Genomic DNA, 21,511 nt, shown 5'->3' with positions numbered 1-21,511 from the left:
AGAGCACAGCGAACACGTGAATTTAAGGTGACATTGACACCAGATGTTGGGAAAGATACACGCCCATTGTACTAACACCATTGAAATACACGACGATAAAAGGATTTGGAAGCTAACGATGAAGCCGGATGTTTTGCAATTCATAGTGACATCTTGCAAATGCAAAATGACATGGAAACTGTTTTACTGCATCGGATTGGTGGATTCATGGGCTTTTGATTTTTGTTCGCCTATAATACACTCGTGGCAATTGTGATCTTTGTAAAGGCAGGAGTCAATATGGTATACGTGGCAATTGCAGATTTGATATGCAAATGTGTCTATAGATTTTTCAATGGGATTTCATGAACTTTAATTTGTTTGGGGATTGTTTCTTGTAATGTTGCCAAACTTGTATGGCCAGTTGCACTGACATCGGCTAAATGAGTAGTTCTTTGGAATTGAAGCAAGGAGTGTTTGATTTTGTGATTGTATTTACAATATTAGCTTAGTGAGCAGGGGCTGAGATGGAGAAGGCTCTGAAACTATTTCCCACCCTAATGGTTGCATTGGCAGATTTACTGATAATGGATTTCTGCCTCATTTCTCCTTCTCTGCTAAATATGGTCCATGAAGGACAGTAGCCCTCCCTTGCCATACCATTTCTTCACATGGGCATCACTGCCAAGAGAGGATGGCACACGGACAGAGCTAGAAGAGCTGCTGTCTCACAGCTGCAGTGATCTGGGCTCAATTCTGACCTTGGGTGCTGTCTATGTGGAATTTGCACGTTCTCCCTGTGGCTGTGTAGGTTTCCTCACACGTCCCAAAAATGTGCTGGTTGGTAGGTTAATTGTCCACTGTAAATTGTCCTTGATGTGTAGGTGAGTGGTAGAATCTGGCGAGTGCTGATGGGACTGGAACAGGTTTATTATTGTCACTTATACCGAGTTACAGTGAAAAACTTGTCTTGCATACCGTTCATACAGATCAATTCATTACACAGTGCATTGAGGTAGTACAGGGTAAAACAATAACAGATTGCCAAATAAAGTATTACAGCTACAGAGAAAGTGTAGCGCAGGTAGACAATAAGATGCAAGGCCATGATGAGGTAGATTGTGAAGAGTCCATCTTATCATACTAGGGAACCATTCATTAATCTTATAACAGTGGGATAGAAGCTGTCCTTGAGCCTGGTGGTGCATGCTTTCAGGCTTTTGTATCTTCTGCCCAATGGGAGAAGAGAGAATGTCTGGGGCGGGTGGGGTCTCTGATTATGTTGGCTGCTTTACCAAGGCAGCGAGAAGTATAGACAGAGTCCATGGAGGGAAGGCTGGTTTCCATGATGTGCTGAGCTGTGCTGACAACTCTCTGCAGTTTCTTGTGGTCACAGGCAGAGCAGTTGCCATACCAAGCCATGATGCATCCAGATAGGATGCTTTCTATGGTGCATTGATTAAAAATTGGTGAGTGTCAAAGGGGATGTGCCAAGTTTCTTTAGCCTCCTAAGGAAGTACAGGTTCTGGTGAGCTTTATTGGCTGTGGCGATAAAGTTGTTGGACCAGAACAGGCTATTGGTGATGTTCACTCCTCAGAACTTGAAGCTCTCAACCCTCTCGACCTCAGCACCATTGATGTACACAGGAGCATGTGCACCACCCCCTTTCCTGAAGTCAATGACCAGCTCTTTTGTTTTACTGACATTGAGAGAAGGGTTTTGTCATAACACCATGTTACTAAGCTCGTTATCTCTTTCCTGTACTCCGACTCATCGTTATTTGAGATACGGCCCACTACAGTGGTATCATCAGCAAACTTGTAGATGGAGTTAGAGCAGAATCTGGCCATGCAGTCATGAGTGTACAGGGAGTAGAGTAGGGGACTGAGGACGCAGACTTGTGGGGCACCAGTGTTGAGAATAATCGTGGCGGAGGCGTTGCAGCCTATCCTCACTGATTGCGGTCTGTCAAGGATCCAGTTGCAGAGGGAGGTGTTGAGCCCCAGGTCTCAGAGTTTGTTGGTGAGTTTGCTTGGAATTATAGTATTGAAGGTGGAGCTGTAGTCAATAAACAATAGTCTAACATAGGTGTCTTTACTCTCTCGATGCTCCAGAGATGAGTGTAGGGCCAGGAAGATGGCGTCTGCCGTAGACATGTTTCAGTGGTAAGCGAATTGCAGTGGGTCGAGGTTGTCTGGGAGGCTACGGTTAATGCGTGCCATGACCAGCCTCTCGAAGCACTTCATAATGGTGGATGTCAGACCCTCCGGGTGGTAGTCATTAAGGCATGTTACCTTGTTTTTCTTGGGTGCTGGGATGATAGGAACCTCAGATTGAAGCAAGGAGAGGTTAAATATGTCTGCAAATACTGCCCCCCCCCCCAGCGATCTGCACAGGATCTAAGGACACAGCCAGGGACACAATCCAAGCCAGATGGTTTCTGTGGGTTCACTCTCCGGAAGACTGATCTTATATCCTCAATGGTGACTATGGATTCAGGTGCATTAGAGGCTGTCAGGGTGGGTGGTGACATACCAATCCCCTCCTGTTCAAAATGCGCATAAAATGCATCAAGCACATCGAGAAGGGATGCGCTGTTGTTAGCGATGCTGCCTGACTTTGTCTTGTAGCCTGTTATAGCATGTAAGCCCTGCCACAAGTGACGGCTGGTCTTGGACTTGACTTTGGACTGATTATGTCTCTTGGCATTCCTGATAACTTTACGGAGGTCGTATCTTGATTTCTTGTATAGGTCTGGGTGCTGCAGTTAGGAAAGCTTTTACACATCCCTTTGTCTTCTCTCTAAATGCCTGCCCTCATTAATCTATCCACCAGGTGGCTTCAAGAACAGCTCATAATTGTGGCAATCCTAGCCTAACCCTGTCACACACTTCAATGGATGAACTGGGAGCTTCACTCCTTACTGAAATCTGGGACTGCAGCATTCAAATCAGGTGACCTTGACCTATACAAGAAATTGAGATAAGACCTCTGTAAACACTACAATGCTCCTGGCTCAATCTGCCCATCGTCCATCTCTGCTCCTCAGACCACCAATCATACACCTGTCTCACTACTCCTCCTCTCTTTATACCTACTATCTCCCCTCTCCACTCTCAGTCCTGATTCAGGGTTTCAACCCAAAATGTCAACAGTTCCTGACCCCCACAGACACTGCTCCTCCCACTGAGGTTCCTCCAGCAGATTGTTTGTTGGTCCTTAAAACCTAAATCTTTCACCTGCTAATCTGCTCTGCAATTTATGCAAAACATGAGGAATTTGGAGGGGGGGGCTACAAATAAATAAAGGCTAGTAATTATCCCATGTTACTAACCTCGAGGTGGTGGAGTTGGGAACCTCACTTCACGGTGCCACAAATGAGCTAGAATCTGCAACTGCACCCTTACAGTTCAGATAGGAAACGTAAATAGGAAATGCTGACGTTAGAATGGTAAATATTAACAGAATAAAAACTGAGGTCACCAGGAACCAAGGTACATGGGCAGGAATATCTTAGATTTTCTGTAAAGCATTTTGTTTAAATAGTGTGTGTTTGTGTGACAAATACCAAAGAGCTTTCCTGGTAAATGGACATTGACTCCTGATGGATTCAAATGTACAAATACATGGAATCTGTGTCACTCGTGGTCTAAAATTCAGAACATTGAGTTACTTCACTAGAGATATGATATTAATAATGTGCAGGGGTAATCCTTGCTCTGATGAACATGAGACTTTGCTGATAAATACCTTTTACGTAAAACAAAATCCTATCCAAAAGTTGTATCAGTGCTGAGTTCATTTGAAACCTTCAGCTCTTTAATCTCTCAGGAAATGATCAAAGTTCTCTTCTTATCAGTTGCAACAGTTCTGCTAAAGGAAGGGGAAATGTTTACAAATGTGTCCTGACAAAACAGTGGGTTTAGTGCTATCTTATAGACAGCTCCATGTTATGTGCTGCCAACTAAATCCTGCTATTTCAACAAGATCTTGGAGCTTTACACCAAAAGGATAAAGCACAAGGCCATGTTGATTGATTATCTCAAAACTGACACTGATGGGTTTTGTTAGCCAAGGTGACTGAGGACTACAGCTGGCTGGAAATAGATTGTGATCTAACTGAATAATGAAACAGTTTGAGTGACATCCTCACCTTCCTTTGTCCATCCAACTCTCTTTTACAGAGGTGATGACCTGTGCTGTTGTGGAGTTCCACATGAAGCTGAACACTGAGTCTGTTCAATAATAACAGTGAGAGAAGGGGAGGTGGTGGACAGGAAGGTTCAGTAGGGGGTAGGACACCACAGCCAACCGATGCTTCCTGCGTACATTTGAGGAGACGTTAAGTTGCAATGAATCATCAGTTTTCTCCTTTCAAGCTGGGGAGCTCTGTCACCACAAACCCTGTGAGTTAAAAAGAATCTGTTGGGCTGTGTAATCCAGAGGAGCTTTAACGCATTGGAACGTGGGCTGGCTGGCAGAAGCAAAGGTTGAACCTAATGCACTGAGTGGTCTTTTCTTCCCTCACTTGTGTCCGTTTGTTGTTTCCTCACTGGAGGTGAGACGTCTGTGGAGGAGCCAACTGCTTCTGACATCCTTGAGTGGGTTTGCAGAGGTTTGAGAAGGCAAGCACCAGACTTCCAATTTGCCCCTTTTAGTGAGGAATGGGTGAATGACCTTGTATTTTGTTGATTCTTTAAAGAAGTAATCCCTGCTACAATGTACACTCAGACCTGTACACAGGGTGACACTGAAATAGAGGTTCAGTTATTAATTGACCATGTCTCACTGCCATTGGACAGGTTCAGGGATAGGAAAGGTTTAGGGGGATATGGGCCAAATGCAGGCAAATGGGCTCAGGGAGACACCTTGGTCGGCCTGGACAATTTGGACCGAAGGGCCTGTTTCTGTGCTGTATAACTATGAATCTAATATCTCTGAATATACAGAGGTCACTGGAGACACCTGAGACTGCAGATGCTGGAATCTGGAGCAACAAACAATGTGCTGAAGGAACTCAGTGGATCAAGCAACATCTGTGGGAGGAAGGAATTGTCGACATTTTGGGTTGAAACCCTGCATCAGGACCCAGGTTCACCGGCTTTGTACCCAGGAACTCCCGTTTGGGTTGTGAGTTTTGTGTTCTCCCTGCCTTGCTGAAAGAGGTAGCAATCTTTCTGATGCAAGATCCTTCCAGTAATCAGATGCATATCTCCGATCTTCCCCAGAGGAAGCAGTGCCGTCCTTTATCAGAAGTTGATCTTGGTTAATCTCACTGCCGAACCCTGGGAATGCTGCGTGAAATACAAACTTACAAACAGCGATTAGATAACCACCACTGCTACGGAGCCGTGAAGTGAATTTAACTGCTGAATATCCTGCTCCTCCATAGCAGAAAGATAAAATCCCCTGAGGGGCTGTAAGTGCACAACGTTGATCGGCAACTGAAACAGGACAGTGCTCGCCCTGCTGGAAATGCTGCAGTCTGCTTGGAGAAGACTTGATGTGGAGGGAAAAGGTGGGAACATCAAATACGTAAAGTCAAACCCCACCCCCCCAAAACGGATTCAGTGGTCAGACATTGGTGTTTATGGTGCTTAACTACGTACAAACAGGTTTGCCATTTGATAGGTGTCATTGAGAGAAAGTTTGTATTTCATGAAGCATCCTTGTGGTTTGGCAGTGGAGAAGGGAGACTGGCCAAGACCAACTTCCTATAAGAGGTTGACCCAAACCTTTGAGAGGCCTTAGCAGGAGAAAGAGCAAAGTGTTGCACCTTCTTGATGGTAGAAGCCAACATGATGGTCAGCAATATGATGGAAAGTAGCCACCTGTCAGCATGGTGGTCATTGACCACCTCGGTCACACCTGTGGCCAGTGCAGCAGGACCTGTGGTCTAATGTCAGTCTCTACAGCCAGAGGGTAAATGCACTGCTGTCGGTACACCATGGCAGCACTGTCACCCACTGATGGATAGATGCCACCAACGATAATTTATTCAGGCAGAAATCATTGAGAAATTAACATCTCAGGCAGCATTGGGCTGAACCAGTAACACTTTCTCCCTCTGCACAGATGCTTCCTGATTTGTTGGATGTGTTGGACTTTTTCTGTTTTTCTTACAGAAATCCATTTGTATAGAAGCGCACCTGCTATGATAATGAATATGTCAGCAGATGCTCCATCACTTCGAGCATATGGAATCGCTCCCTGAAATGAGAGCTCTGTTCAGCAATAGGCAGGAGAGGTGGAGGTTGGAAACGGGTACTGGCTGTTTTTTACATATGTATTTTACATACATCCATAATAGTTGGAAAATACACAAAAATCACTCGATGCGGTAACCATACCTCCGCAGTACTGTAATGAATGGCATCAAAAGCACATAAGACTGATAAGAAAGAACAATTACTAAATGTTGAGAGAGAGAAGAAACTAGTTCTGCCATTCATTGGAATGAACGTTTGCATGTACGTTGGACTTTTGAATGAAATTATATAATGGGAGCTCGTTCATATGTAGGGGTGTCCACAAGTCAAGTGTTGGTAACCTGGGGATGGCATGTACTACAAAATACTGAATGTACCATTTCTTCAATACAAACTTTCCTCTGATGGCACTTTCAGTCATCTTGTCCTTGGCTCTCCTTTTGGTATAAACTACTTTGCAGAATTCCTGTCAGCACCTGTGTGTATTGCCTGCCCCTAACTGAACATGGTGATGACCCCACTGCACCCTGTGGTGAAGGTACACCCACAATGTTGAAATGAAAACAGGAAATGCTGGAAACACTCAGCAGGTCAGGCAGCATCTGTGCAAAGAGAAACAGAAATAACATTTCAGGTCAAAGATCCTTCTTCAGAACTGTTCAGAAACAGTAACCCTGTTCAGAACTGTTCTGACGAAGAGTCTACAAGCTGAGACAGTGACCCTGTTTCTCTTTCCACGAATGCTGCCTGACCTGCTGAGTGTTTCCAACCTTTCCTGTTTTTATGTGCCTCAGGATGCCCAGCCGCTGTTTTTCTCTTACAACCACAGTATGTATGTGGCTGGTCCAGTTAAGACCCCAGGATATTAATTTCTGCCTGATTGTAAAACGACAATGTGCAGTAAGGAGTGCAATGTTATGGGCACTACATCGATGATTGGAGATGTGGAAGGGACAAATTCACAGGGGGAGAAGGAACTCTCAAGCAATGCCTGTGTCCAGAAATGGTAGAACACCAGCCATTAGATGCAATCTTTCTTTCAACAGTTAGTCTCATTGGTAATTTGTAAGGTACACACACCCTCACGCATTATAATGAGCTGCCTGTACAGCTGATTTTCAGTAAATGACAATGGTGGCTGGTTGCTGCCACCTTGTGGCTGGACTCAGATGACAGCTGGTGAAATCGCACGACAGTACCCAGTGTACAACAGAAGTAGAATAAATGAAAAATATGAAATATAATTGAAAGATGATATGAAAAATATCATCTCCTGCTGCTAGATGTCCAGTTGAATTGCCACTGTTTATATTACGCTACCATGTTTCATTGAGAAGATTAAACATGCCTCTGCTCATCATGGTGCATGAAACCACGTGAAGAGCTGCAGCATCAGAAGCACAAAGCTGGTCATCTGTGCACTTGGCGTAATTTGACACGTAGCTTCCTGCTGTCCTTTCATATGTTGTTCATTATACATTTTCCAGTGAACATAAGGAAGGATCTAATAAGGAATAACATCAGAAAATGCTGGAAACACTCAGGTCCAGCAGCATCTGCTGGAAGAGAAGTAGCGTTAACATTTCAGATCCGAGACTGCGTTCTAAGAAAGGGACCTGAAACGTTAGCTCTGTTTCTCTCTCCACAGATGCTGCCCGACCCTCTGAGTGTTTCCAGCATTTTCTTTTTTTACTTCAGATTTCCAGATACTGCTGCCTTACCTTTTTTAATTCAGTTTGCTATGGGTAGCGTCATTTTGATTTTAACACCAGACAAAACCCAGTAATCTCTGACCGGATACAACATTTTCCAAGTTGCAGAAGACACAAGAATTGGTCTGACTGAGGCCAAATGAGATCCCCGGTGAATCAGTAAAATGTGTGAGTCACTCCAGGTGGTGAAGAACCTTGGTGTGAGGCAGTCGTCGTGTGCTGGGATGGGGGAAATGTGGGGGCTGTCTCCTCCCGAACAGTCACAAATTCCATACTCCAATTGGTCACCATGCTCCCCACCCTCATCCCCCCCCCCCCTCACTGCCAGGCTCCCACCCCTCCCCTGACCACCAGCCATTCTCCACCCCCATCCTCACCTGTGCCCGGGGCACCTTTGACACCCCGCAGGGTCCTTCGTTCCTGCTCCCGACATCCTCCTCCCTACATTTGGCCGGTCAACCCACAACCACCATCACCACCCACTACCCTCCCCCCAGCGGATAAACCAGGCCTGATGAAAGTTTCCCATGGTGGCAACTAATAAAGAAAAGCAAAACTGGGCAAGAGTTAGAAATCAACAGTTTAACTTGGAGCACCGCCCTCTAAATGGGCTCCTGAATTTAATAAGAAAAATAATTGCTTAATTTTATCTCCTTTATTTTCCTTCTTTAAAACAAAAATCAGCACATCCGCTCACCCAAAGTTTGTGACTATCCTGGCAGCTTGCAGCTTAATCCTGTCATCTGGAAAAGCCATTAAGTAGATAAGCCTGCTAGAAAACCGTGAACTGGGACCAAACAACAGCACAAAGATAGAATCTTCGCAATATTCGTGCTTTCTGGACCTGTAGGGGAGACTCCTCTGGATTTCGTTCAGGTTGCCTATTAGCAAGAGGAGGTCATTCAGAATGTCCTGCCGCTGAAAATAGTTAAAGAGGAAAAGGAAGGATTCTGGAACTGGCACATTGAGCATGTCGAACGTCAGTTCCAAGTTGGTGGAAAAATTGATGAGGATTTGGAGCACTTGGAACTTGATGGTGGAGGATCCACTCTGTAGCAAGTGCAAGAAGTCTGGGATGATGTGTCTCAGCATGTGGTGGTTCTGCTGGCTGTGAGACAGCTTGGTGAGGAACCTCAGGCACGGCAACTGTTCAAACTCTTGGAAGGTTGAAGTGACCAGTTTCACCACCTGCGGGATGTACTTCACCAGCAGGTCACGGTTCTCCGGATCATTACTGAGGAAGTTGAAAACTATCACGGCGCTGGTCTTGATGTAGTTGAGCGGATCATCCAGTGATTCCGCAATGATGGAAATGCCGCCCTCGGAGCGGAACAGCTCCTGGTTGCTCGAAAAGCCAGGAATGCGATAAATACTCGTAAGGATAGTTCCTCGAATAATAGGATCCTTACTTTCATGAAGAATAGTCAGAACTGTCTTCAGGTCCTGGAGATTCATCTTGACAGAGTTTGAGCAAATGGTGTGATCGACCAGAGCGCCGATATTGTCCAAGGTGCTATTGCCACACCTGTCAATGAGCAGGTCTTCACCATTGTCCTTTGGGGTGGCAAACCCTGAGCGGATGGCTCTGTATAGTAAGTATGCAGCCCCTGCCCCTGTTAGAATCCCTATCAGCTTCTTCCTACATGTTTCATCGAAGAACCCCCCCATGTTGAATTGCTGTTACTTGCCCCTGATGCCAGGTTGACTGACTTTGACATCAGACTGCTCGAAGCTGTGCATCGCCCAATGCATCACGTTGCAGTTAGATCTTGTGTTCCACCTGCGCTCTGCCTTTCAAAGGTCCGCGATGACTCTGTCACAATGATCCCTGACATCACAGTGGTGGATACAGAGGTGACACCAAAGCCAAGCTGACGGTTTTGTGATTAATCTCATTCGCGAACGGTTTAACTCCACCCGTTGGATTTTGTGCTGATGGCCTGTCTGTGCTCCCTGCATGTGAAACAGGCTGACAGGATGTTTGAAACAGCAATAGGATGGTTTACACTCAGAAACAACAGAACAGGGCTGCACGGCTCCTGAGGGACTGCACTCCGCTGTATCCAGTTTCCAGTAATTTGCTGTGTACCGATCAGAGAAGGGCATCAGCCTGAGAAGAGAAGTCCGCAGCACGTAACGGTGGCTGCGTGGAGGAGAGAGAGAGGGAGAGAGGATACAGGAAAGAGGGAAGGAGCCCCTCGGACTTCTTAGTGGAAATGGGCACCAGAGGGGAGATCCTGGGTGCCGGAGCAGAGGGGCGGGAATCTCATGAGGGCCAACGTAGGAAGAGCCTGGCAGGAGGTGTCTACCGTTGTCTTGTTCAGTGTGTGAGAATCCGCAATCAATCAGACAGAAATAAACCTCAATGTCAGGGTGAGTTTCACACCATCGAGGCAGCAGTGACCCGATCTGGGATTCGTTCATTGATGGACCTGCAGAGCAGCAGATGGGTTCATCGTCTTCCGAGCTTCTCCGACCGGTTACTGGGTGTGTGTTTCGGTGGGAACCGGACTCTTCACAGACGGACACGTCTTTACATTCTGCTCTGTGGTCCCTGCCCCACCCCGAGTGACCAATCAAGGCCATACTGACACCTCCAGTAATGAGGTCACCGAGGTATCCACCACATGCTGCAGAAAACATTTCCTCTTGGCACCCTGTCTGGACTTTGGAAATTCTTCTAAGCTGCCCTGTTGGCTCTCCTGATAGTGTCCCCTTTAATAGCATGTAAAGCAATAAATGAGCAGGATGTGCTCCATTTACTGTGTAATCTCCATGCAACATGGCATCATAACATTGTTCAATATAGCCCATCACTTTGTTTCTTGCCTGTCTATTGGCACTGGAAAACAGAGAATTTATGCGATGTGATAATGATTCTTAAGATCAAAGGGTCATGGGTTATACTCTTACATTTCTGGAGTCATGATCAACAGTAGTAGTGGGCAATGACTCGATCAGCTGAACGGTCATTTTGTGTTCTTAACCTGACACAGTGTGTAGCAGAATATATATTTCTACCATTGATAACATCCTGAATCAGAGATAATTGTAACCTGCCCAGTTGTTTTTTAAAAAAAATGGTCCACAGAGTAAAACAGATTAAGAATATTCTGAATACTTTTCCAACTGATCAACACAGTGAGTCCTGAATTCTTTGTTTCAGAATAAAAATGACAGCAAAATAAAATCCTAGGAAGACCATTGCAGGGCGCAACAGAGCGAGGGGAATTGCAGTTTGATCCAAAAGTTGGCCAATTACACTAAGAAGCATGAATTTTTCATTATTGCCTTCAAGAAAAATATCTGAGTTAAAGTAACACTTGTTTTATTAATGAATGCTCTGTGGATTTGTTTACAGTTTTGGTTTATTTATTGTACAAGACTCTTGCCCTGACCTTGTGTTAATAATAAAATTGAGGCTAACAGCACTCAGTTATTATTAAGTGAATTGGACAGTAACCTCTGGTGACGGCACATGCATCTAAATGTGGAAATCCAAGTGCTGCCGCCGTTCCTTCATCATTGCTGGCATTGCATCCTGGAGAAGCATTGCATATCCTCGGCAGAAATACATTTGTGTTTCTGGACGGTAGCTCACTGCTGCCTTCTCAAGGGCAGTTAAGGAAAGGCAATGAATGCTGGTCAGCATCCTAAAAAAAGAATAAATAAAATTTTTAAAAAAGATAGTCGGCTCCTTCACAGGCTGAATTGTAAAGATCTTCATCATTGGGATCAAAGTATTTACCTGTTAAAGATGTCAAAACTTGGGCCTGGTGCATAAGGGAATAAATGAATTTTTAACAGCATGATGATGGATCAGCTTGTCAGACCCTGAGAAGTTAATTCTGAAATGTGGAGGCAAAATTCTTCAGAATTTAATTTGTTTTGGAGATTTTTAAGCATCATTTTATGTTTTATTTTTTCAGTTTTTCTCTCTCTCATTCCCTTTTGCCTTTCCCTACCTTTATTCTGATTTCTGTATATGTTTGAAATCTAACTGATGCTTCTTGATTACACCTTGTCCCTTGTTTTCTCTTCAAGATGGTATTCATACTCCAAAATAAATAATGAAACTCACTGCCATAACCTTGCAGCAAAAATTGGTCCATGCTTGTATCTAGAGCACCTTTCTAACAGTTAGAGATAAATATATTTAGTAGCTGGGAGTAGTTTTCCCCCACTTTATATTGAAGACAGATTGAAACGATTGACACCACACTGGAATTATCCTTCATGCAGTGTCAATCAGAACTCTTTGATGACAGTTAAGCTTTGGTGGAAAGTTAAAATTACTTGAACCAACAATAACCAGCTTGAAAGTGCATCCTAAACCTTCAATAAACAGAAGATTGCAACGTTCCTTCTCCATTGTGCGGGAAAGTTAAGTGCTCATTGCCAATCTGTTAAAATAAGATTAAATAACAGTCATTTAAAATGGGGGTCAGTGAGAGTGATGATTACAGGGACTTCACATCAGAAAAGAACAACGTCCCTCTGTGAACACAGCACTATATCAACGGTCCTTCCATCTGCATTGATAAGAGTTTGATGGATATTCTAAGCTTTATTCCATTGTCAGACTAAGCAATGCCATTACCAGTAAATAAGCCTTGCTCATTAACATAGTATTTTAGTGGTTTAATTAGCCTACCCTGCACTGCGTGGTTTCCCACTCTAAATTCCAATCTTCAACACTACTCCCAGTTCGAAAGGGTTCAGTATTATGATCTCAGTTAAAACTTAAATAATATTACTTACTTGCACAAGTGCTACAAAGGTACCCACTTGCAATGTTTGGATCCGGGTCGAATTTATACAGCTTTCTGCTCCTTGTGCAATGTGTAGCAAGTTAATGTCAGAGCCAGAAACATGGCAAAACCTCGACGATAAGGCATGAAGATGAAGCAAGTGATGGTGGAGCAGTCTACCGTGACAGATAACCTTAGTGCCAGCTGCGTACTGCTGAAAACGATTCTAGTATTTCTGAGATAATCGTTCTGCACTTAGCAGTGAAGAAGAGGAGCTGGAGATTCAGGCAGAAGAAACTGGAAAGGCAAGGAAAGTTACATGTCCAACAGGGAGTTAAAATCCAGGCTCTCAACTGAAGAACAGTTAGGTAAACACACCTTTATGTCAGAAACTGAGACAGATAGAATCTATGGATAATGTTGCTGCATATTTAATTCAAAACTACGTTCAGTCCGTCTGAAATTCTTGCACGGTACTCCCTCCCATCCTCCCTGCTTATTGTAGCCCTGCGACTTGATCTCACTTGCATGCCCATCATCTTTCCTTTGAGTCTTTTGTCACTTACCTACACTAAGGGCTAATTTACAGTAGCCAATTAACTTACCAGCCCATCTTTGGGATGTGGGAGGAAGCTGGAGTGCACAGCAGAACAGCACGTGATTATGGCAATACAGTGTGTTACAAGCCAGGTTGCTACTTGGTGAATGTCCCTTTAAGGCACCTGAATAGTAGTGTGTGTGTGTGTGTGTGTGTGTGTGTGTGTGTGTGTGTGTGTGTGTGGGGGGGGGTGTTATCTGACGACTGCAAGACTATAACTGGAGCATACTGGCTGTTGCACAGAGAGTCGGGGAGAGAGAGAGAGAGAGAGAGAGAGAGAGAGGGAGAGGGAGGGAGAGAGAGAGAGGGACACACTGACTGCCAGTCTCTGTATCTATGGATAAAGAACAATAGTTGTGACTGTCACTATACAATCCATGTATGGATTTTTGGAGCAATCTATGGAGTCCACTTTGTCGTTAACCTGTACTGGAAAGCAGGTATGTCTGTGGGCGGCCACGTATCGAATGCCCTCGGTGTGGCAGATACTTCGGAACAAAGCAATGGAGATCATCGGTGATTGAGGTGTCGTATGGGTTCCATCGTGGAACATGTGGATTTCTTAAATTCTCTTTACATTCTCTCTACAATCTACTGTGGTTTTCAAAAGTCTTTGCTCATCGTCCTACCTTATGACTTGCTGAACTGAACTTTGAGAACTATTCCTAGACTTGGGGTTTGGGAATTTGCCACACGCACACACACTTCGAGTTTATTTTTGGGGTCAATGTTTAATGTCTAATGTTTTGATTTCTCTGATTATTACAAGTAGTTATTAATAAATAGATTCTAACACTTATACATGGCTCGTTGTGTTTCTATTGATGCTGGTACGTAACAAGCGGCACTGCAGTTAATACAACTGTCTCATAGCTCCAGTGACCCCGGTTCAATCCTGACTTTGCATGCTGTCTCTGTAGAATTTGCATGTTCATCCTGTTACTGTGTGGGTTTCCTTTTGGATGTTCTGATTTCCTCCCACATCCCAATAAAGTGCTGGTTGTTGGGTTAATTGGACGATAACCTGGACAATCCATGTGGGGAAGAGGGAGATTACCCCAGACAAGGTGCAGCCAGCAGAGCACCAGTGTGAGAGAGATCCCAAATCATCTAAATGTTTGCAAACTCTGTTAAGAAAGGCACTGTGGTTCACGAGTCAGAGGGCCTGACCTTGAAATTAAATAGGCATTGAATTGACAGGAAATGTTCCACCTTCTAATGTGACATCTTCAGTTATGGCAAAAACGGCATCAGGAGAAGAAAAGGACACTTGGACTCAAGCTGATTACATTGGCAGCCTTGGCGGATGGGATTGGGAATGTGAATCAGCTCAGACAGAACATGTGGAAATGTTAGAGCAAATAGCAAAGTAGCAATGCTGGTGATGGTGAGGAAGAGCCTATGCAACACAATGCTGCACAGGAGCGCAAGGAAGCTGTTCTGTTAACTGAAATGGGTTCAGAAATGTACAGTACATTAACTAATCTTCTAATGCCATGAAGAGTAATGGATGTTTTGTTTAGTGATGTAGGCCAAAGTGAGCAGGATTACCTTAGTCCAAAAGTCTCCAAAATTCTGTAGAGCTTCACATTTGGAATTAGGAATCAGAACTCAGGTAAGTCTGTCAACAGGGACATTAGTTTGTTACAGGAACTGTCTCAGCAGTGCAACTTTATCACTCTCTTAGATTGTGTGATAGATTTGTTTGTGTTTTAAACAATTAAACACATAGAATCTCACATTTGTGAGCTAAATTGTAAAGTCTATGGAAATGGTATCACACAATGCTAAAGAATTTTACCCAGTGCAAGGTATGAATATGATGGTGGTTTACTCTTGTGGGGCAGTTTTTAAAGGCTGGAGTTCCAAAGCAGAATGCAAAGTGCTTGTTCTTTGCAGGTGTCCACTCTCGGTCTGTGAGCATTGACAAGTTCTCCTTCATGCCCCTGTAATTTGCTGTCACAGGTTCCAAAGGTTGAATGACAAGGATTGAGAGGAGCACTTCTTGTTGCTTTTATGGCTTTTAACTCTGACTACTCGCCATTTGGTTCATCAAACACCCTCCAACCTTCATCTTAAAGTAGCACCACCTAATAGCTGGGGTCTGATGGGCTGGCTGTATGTGAACAAGCTTGCACACAGTTGGATGCTGCAGCATGTTATCAGATCCAATAACTTCAACACGGTGAATTCAACCTTTGATTCATCTTTGTCTGAGTCTTTATATCAATGTCTGAAGTTAGGGCAAGTGTTTAGATGTTCATTATACTGCTATATGATCAAATGCTTGTCCCAAATTCTCTTTAAAGCTTTCTCAATATGTGATAGATTACCAGCTATCTCCAGCCTCATTCAGGAGGCTACATCATAAATAATAAATCCACAGGAGCTGAAGGGTGGCTGCATTAACAGTACTTAAAGTTTTAATGAACCCTTTTCAATTATCTTTCAATCAAGGAATAAAAAGTAGCTAATCAGTTTAGAGTGCTTATCTGAAATGTGCATTGACCAGCAGGAAGCTGGCGTTTACAACTTCCAAATGTCTTTCCTTCTTCTTCCTTTTAACTCAGTGCAGAGGCAGAGAATTCCTCCCAATTCTGACACCACCCACTGTTCCTTACAATGCCGAGTTAGAAACAAACCTGAAAAAAGATCTGACCTTTAAGAAGAGTGGTATTTACAAATCTTTACTGCTGTCAATCATACCAGCTCCTCTGGGTTAGAAGAGACAGGCTGGTCTTGTTTTCCCTGAAGTGACAGAGGCTGAGGAGTGACCTAATGTATAAAGTTATGAGAGGTATAGAGAGGGTGGATAATCAGAATCTTTCTCCCATGGTAGGGGATCAAAAGAGGGCACAGGTTTAAAGTGAGGGGAAGGAGTTTTAAAGGGGATCGGAGGGGAAAGTTATTGGACACAGAGTGTGATTGATATCTGGAATGTGTTGCTAGAGAAGATAGTGGAATCAGATACAATTATTATGTTTAAGAGGCATTTAGACAGGCACATGAGTGGGCAAGGTGTGGAAGGATACGGTCCCAATGCAGGCAAATGGGATTAGTATGGATGGGCAAAAAGGTCAGCATGGATGTGGTGGGCTGAAGGGCTCATTTCTGTGCTGTTACCACTCTGTGACTTTCGGGAGCCTGGGCACAGGAGCCCACAGAAAAATGCATCTCCTGGCAAAACGAACCAAAGTGGCTCGCATCGTACAAAGTTTTATACCAAGCCACATAATGGGATAATTGGTCAAACAGGTGCAACCTAAGGATGCTCTTGAAGACAGAAAGCAAGGAAGATGGTTGGAGAGCTTTAGAAAAGGAATGCCAGAGCTTAGGGGCTGGGCAGTCAAGGCACAGTCATTGGCAGCAGTGTGATTAAACTCATGGGTCACCTTGAGGCCAAAATTAGACAAATGCAGTTATCTCAAACAGCTATAGGTTTAGAGGAGATTACAGAAGTGGGAAGGGGAAGAGACCACGGAAGGATTTGAAAACTAGAATGAGACACTGCTTAACCACCGTTAGATTAGCAAGCCCGAGATGATGGGTGAACAGGACATCGTGGAAGTTTGGATAAGGGCACCAAGTTTTGATAACTTCAGGTTTACAGAGAGCAGAATGAGGGAGTTTGGCTGGGACTGCCTCTGGGTGGTCATCTTCAGAGGTAGCAAAAGTATGGATGAGAATTTCCACTGTGGAAGGGCTTTAGGTGGAGACAGTTTTGCCAACATTGGGTGGCGCCGACGTGTGGTCACCAAGGTTGTGAACTGTCTGATTCAGCTTCAGTCAGTTGCAAAGGAGAGTAATGGAATCTGTGGCTATGGAATGGGGGCGTAACACAAGAACAGAGATAATCATTCATTGTCCTTGTACATCCCATTGCCTGAAGCTGATGCAAGCCTGTTTTCACATTCTGTTTCCGTGTTACAAGGGTCATTAATTTGAAAAAGAGAACTGAAATATTTGTGAGAGGCACATTCTTTGTTCTGACCAGCAGTACAAGTAGGCTAATCACAATTTACTGTTGAGTTCATGGTGTTGTCATAATCATTCAGATTAGAGAACAGGGCACGTTCAGGTCATGTAAATACCCAGGTCAGTAAGTCCTCTGTTTAGAAACCGTTTCCTCACTTTCGATTAGTTTTAATAAGATGAGCATGAAGTTAAACTGCAAACTCTAACAATTGTTTTCTAGACCTCATTATAGCCTGATGGCACCTGATAATCTGAGCCAAAGTCTAATTACTACCTCCCAAAACTTCCATGAGATGGCACCCTTCTAAATCATTGACACAGTAAAATCAACCTTTGTTTCTTTATCCATTGGTGTAGTGACAGGCAGGCAGAATGATGACATCAAATGTCAATAAGGCTCAAGGCTCAAACCCTCAGGCATTACCTAAAGGCCTTGAGCAAAGAACAATCTGCTGGAGGAACTCAATGGGTTGAGCAACATCTGTGGGGGGAAAAGAATTGTCAATGTTTCAGGTCAAAACCCTGCATCAGGACTAAGAGGTGGAGAGGGGAGATGGCCAGTATAAGGAGGAGAGGAGAAAGGGAGGGGTGAGACAGGGGCTAGAGGTGATTGGTGGACTGGGGTGGGGGGGGGGGGGGAGCGGGCCAGTTAGGGGAGGGGGAGGAGGGGTGGTGTTGCTTCCTGATGTGATTCTAACGTCTTTTTACTTTTTCATGGTCAAAACTGTGTCACATGGGGCCAAGTCCAAGTCCAAGGGATTGGGGTGAGGTGAGGTAGACAGCAACCCAATACTACAGTTGGGTCAGTGAGCAACACAAGTGTCCAGGGAAAGGAGGTCTGCAAGCAAAATCAGGATTGTGTGGGTACAAGGGTGAGGCAGAAGGAGTGAACAGCGATCAGTGGCTGGAGATAGTGAATGGGGGGGACTCCATCATGGGCCTCAAATGATTGGGGCTGAGATGAAGGAACAGAGCAGTAGGTAGGTTGGCTTGGGAATCAAAGGTAGGTATAAAACTTACTTTTGGGGTGTCCCAGTCCAGTGTTGTGTTATAAAGACCCTGCTGTGGTGATAGCACTGGGGATAAGTAAGTGTAAGGTGCACCACCGTGTTCCAAAAGAAATGCTGCATGGGTGGTGTGTTATCCTGTCCACGACTGATGTGAAAACTCACATTAGGGAGCAAAAGTGAATTCTGTCAAGAAACGCCCGATTAAACCTCCAGGGGCACTGCGACTGGATGTGGAAATGGTTGCAAACATTTTCCATTTGGGCAGAGTAATCAGCACTCAGATGCTTGGTGCTGAAAAAACTGTTCTGTGCACCTAAATTTCCAGACCACCATGTCTGCACCTCAACATGCCTTTTTCTACAAGGTGTCTTAGCCCCTTTAAATTCTCGGTTTACATCCTTCATGCAGGAAAGTTGTAATAGCATTTTCTTTTCTGATGCAAATATACAGTAGGTAAACAAAGAAATGCTTATGCAATGCCCTGCTGTTTATCACTGAATTATAATAACTTTGAAAAATCTCCATTGCTTTCATATATTACTTAATTGCATCTTTTTATTGCGCAGATAATCACTGCAATAAGTTCTGATTAAGGTCCATTTACAATTCATTCTCCAGTGTATGTCTAGATTAATTTTGTAAAATAATTTTGTACGTACACTTGGTCAGGTCACTTAGTTTATGTCATCCTGATTACTGAAGAAACAAACCACCAATACTACAGCTTGGATACAAAGGCATTTATAAATAATTAAAGACATTTTGTTATTAATTAATTATTAACAGGACCAGCTCTGTCCTTTTGGTTGTTAATCATGTTTGCATCTCTAATTATGTAATTCACTCAGTTAGTTTAGATCAGAGTTTACCCTCAGAATCAGTTGGCCGAGTGATTTATACAGTAATAATAAATGGTATTCATTTTAATAACAGTTCTGTTAATGGTACCTGGCTTGAGGGATAGTGTAAATGAGAAGATGAGTAAATTGTGAATCTATCTCCTGCTACAGTTGTTCTCTTAAAGTAGTGACAACACTTTCAAAAGTTTGTACCTGGCTATAAAGCATCTTGAGATATCCTTAAGTTGTGAAAGGTGCCATATAAGTGTAAGTTTTCATTTCAAATCTAAGGCCAAAATGTGTTCACTCATCTGCCCTCAACTAGATGGGAGGAAACCTTCCAAGCCGAATCAAAGATTTGAGTTCTGGGCCTACATAATCAGTGTTTCCAATTTCTGCCCATGCCTCTCCTTCATTGAGTCTGTTTTTGAATGCTCCTTTCATTTTTGCCCTCTTGGGCAATGGTTTTGTTAGTGTCTATTTCAAGCTCCCTATTTCCCACAATAGGAGTTTGCTTCTTCTCATCCCAATTCCTATAAAGTCCTTCTCGATCTTTGTCATAATTTGCCTTTACACCAGGCCTGTGGAAGTGTCTTCCTTTCCCTCAGCTGTAGATTCCTCTCTGCTGTGGCCAGTGAAGCCCTTTTTCCCATTTGCTATGTTTTGTCCCCACATTTTCCTCCCTCTTTTCCTAACTTTAATCAGAATACCCTACATCTGTCTAATCACCTTCTTTCTTGAGCACTAACGTTATCCCGTTTTATTGCTGTTGCCCAGCCCTGCTCTGCTTTTAAAGTGTTTGTTTCCAAACCAAGCTTTACTCATGTTCCACATTTTCCCCGGAATCTTTCCCTTTAAGTATGGCAGATCCCCGTTCACCTCTTCCACCATCATTCATTCTCTCCTTCCTAATGAGGCCATGATGTGTGTGCACATCCTCCAACCAGGCATAGTGTACCTGCCGTTCACAATACAATCTCCTCTACAGTGGGGAAACAAATGCAGATTATGTGACTTGACCAATTACCTCCATCTGTCTGACCCTAAACTACCCAAGGCTCACTTCTTAACCTTTCCCATTTCTGACCTTTCCATCACTGGCTCCCTACACTGTTTCTGTGAAGTGCAATACATCTGCACAGCAAGATTCCACACTTCTCCAGTGAGGTTGCAATGTTTCACCTCAGCTATATTGTCATGTTCAGTTTAATTCTGGCTTATATTTTCCATCTTTCATGTTTACCCCATCTCCACAAGCGAGCATTTCCCTTGGCTATATTTCTTAATGTTTGACCATTGCCATTACAATGAGCTTCTCAATTTGTTTCACCTCCCATCTTCTGACTGCTTTAATACACCTGCTGACCAAATACTTTGGCTCGCACTTGAAGGATTGGCCAGGGTTTCACAGCCAACGGTGAAGTGTCAGTGCACACCACAAAGAAAGCTGCCCATTGAGATCTAGTTGAGTGGACTTCCCCTTTTGTTGACACAGGTGGTATCAGGCATCAGTTCAAAAGGAATCCCTGGATCTGTGATATCATCTGGCTGACCAAACAATTACATTAAAGTATTCTCACAGAAAGTCGGGAAGCAAAGAAGGGAGGGTGGATAAGGAATGTGGAGACTAGACAGGATGCAGAAGAGGTTTACCGGGACGCTGCCTGGATTAGAGGACAGGTGCTATAAGGAGAGGCTTGACAAATTAAGGTTGTTTTCTCTAGAGCGGCAGAGGCCGAGGGGAGTCCTGATAGAAGTCTATAAGATTATGAGAGGCATAGATAGAGGAGGCAGCTGGTCTCTTTTTCCCAGGGTTGAATTTCTAATACTAGAGGGCACGCATTTAAGGTGAGAGGGGGAAAATTCAAAGGAGTTATGTGGGGCAAGTTTATTTTTCACACAGAGAGTGGTGGGTGCCTGGAATGCACTGCCAGGGTGGTGGTGGAGGCAGACGTGATACAAGCGTTTAAGAGGCTCTTAGATAGGCACATGATTGTGCAGAGAATGGAGGGATACGGACCATGTGCAGGCAGAAGGGATTCATGTAATTAGGCATCATGAGCTTAATTAGTTTGGTGTGACATAGTGGGATGAAGGACCTGTTCCTCTGCTGTACTGTTCTATGTTCTAAAAAGTACAGTTTTAATTAATGTCTTAAACAGTTTACAGGATTCTAAGGATTGCAACACAAGGCTGCAGGTAAAATATCACAATTAAACATTATCCCAATTTATGATTTTACCAGGACAAGCTCCACTGATGGAGATAACCCTTGGATATTTGTGGAAGTGCTGGAGTATTGATTATCATCTTATTTAATACCTGAAACAAGAATTTCTATTACGCAGTATGTTAAGCTTACCAAAAGTTTGAAATAATTTGCCTCCCTCACCATATCAATTAAATTATCAATATTATGCTTGCCTCCCTCATGATA

General features: G+C 43.8%; 1 protein-coding gene across 1 annotated transcript; it reads right to left on the bottom strand.

The window, feature by feature from the left end:
* Positions 1 to 8,594: 8,594 nt before the first annotated feature.
* Positions 8,595 to 9,951, bottom strand: LOC127581490 (armadillo repeat-containing protein 10-like). Its single transcript, XM_052035949.1, has one exon. It carries the CDS (start codon positions 9,567 to 9,569, stop codon positions 8,595 to 8,597), a length of 975 nt encoding a protein of 324 aa, XP_051891909.1. The 5' UTR covers positions 9,570 to 9,951.
* Between the last annotated feature and the right edge of the window lie 11,560 nt (positions 9,952 to 21,511).

The sequence above is a fragment of the Pristis pectinata genome, chromosome 21 (assembly GCF_009764475.1).
Source record: "Pristis pectinata isolate sPriPec2 chromosome 21, sPriPec2.1.pri, whole genome shotgun sequence".
NCBI lineage: Eukaryota > Metazoa > Chordata > Chondrichthyes > Rhinopristiformes > Pristidae > Pristis > Pristis pectinata.
Note: the sequence above shows the minus strand (reverse complement) of the source record. Positions and strands in the feature narration are given on the sequence as shown.

Excerpts from the sequence above, each read along its gene's own strand:
- LOC127581490 (XM_052035949.1), bottom strand. The coding sequence starts at position 9,569 with ATGGGGGGGTTCTTCGATGAAACATGTAGGAAGAAGCTGATAGGGATT.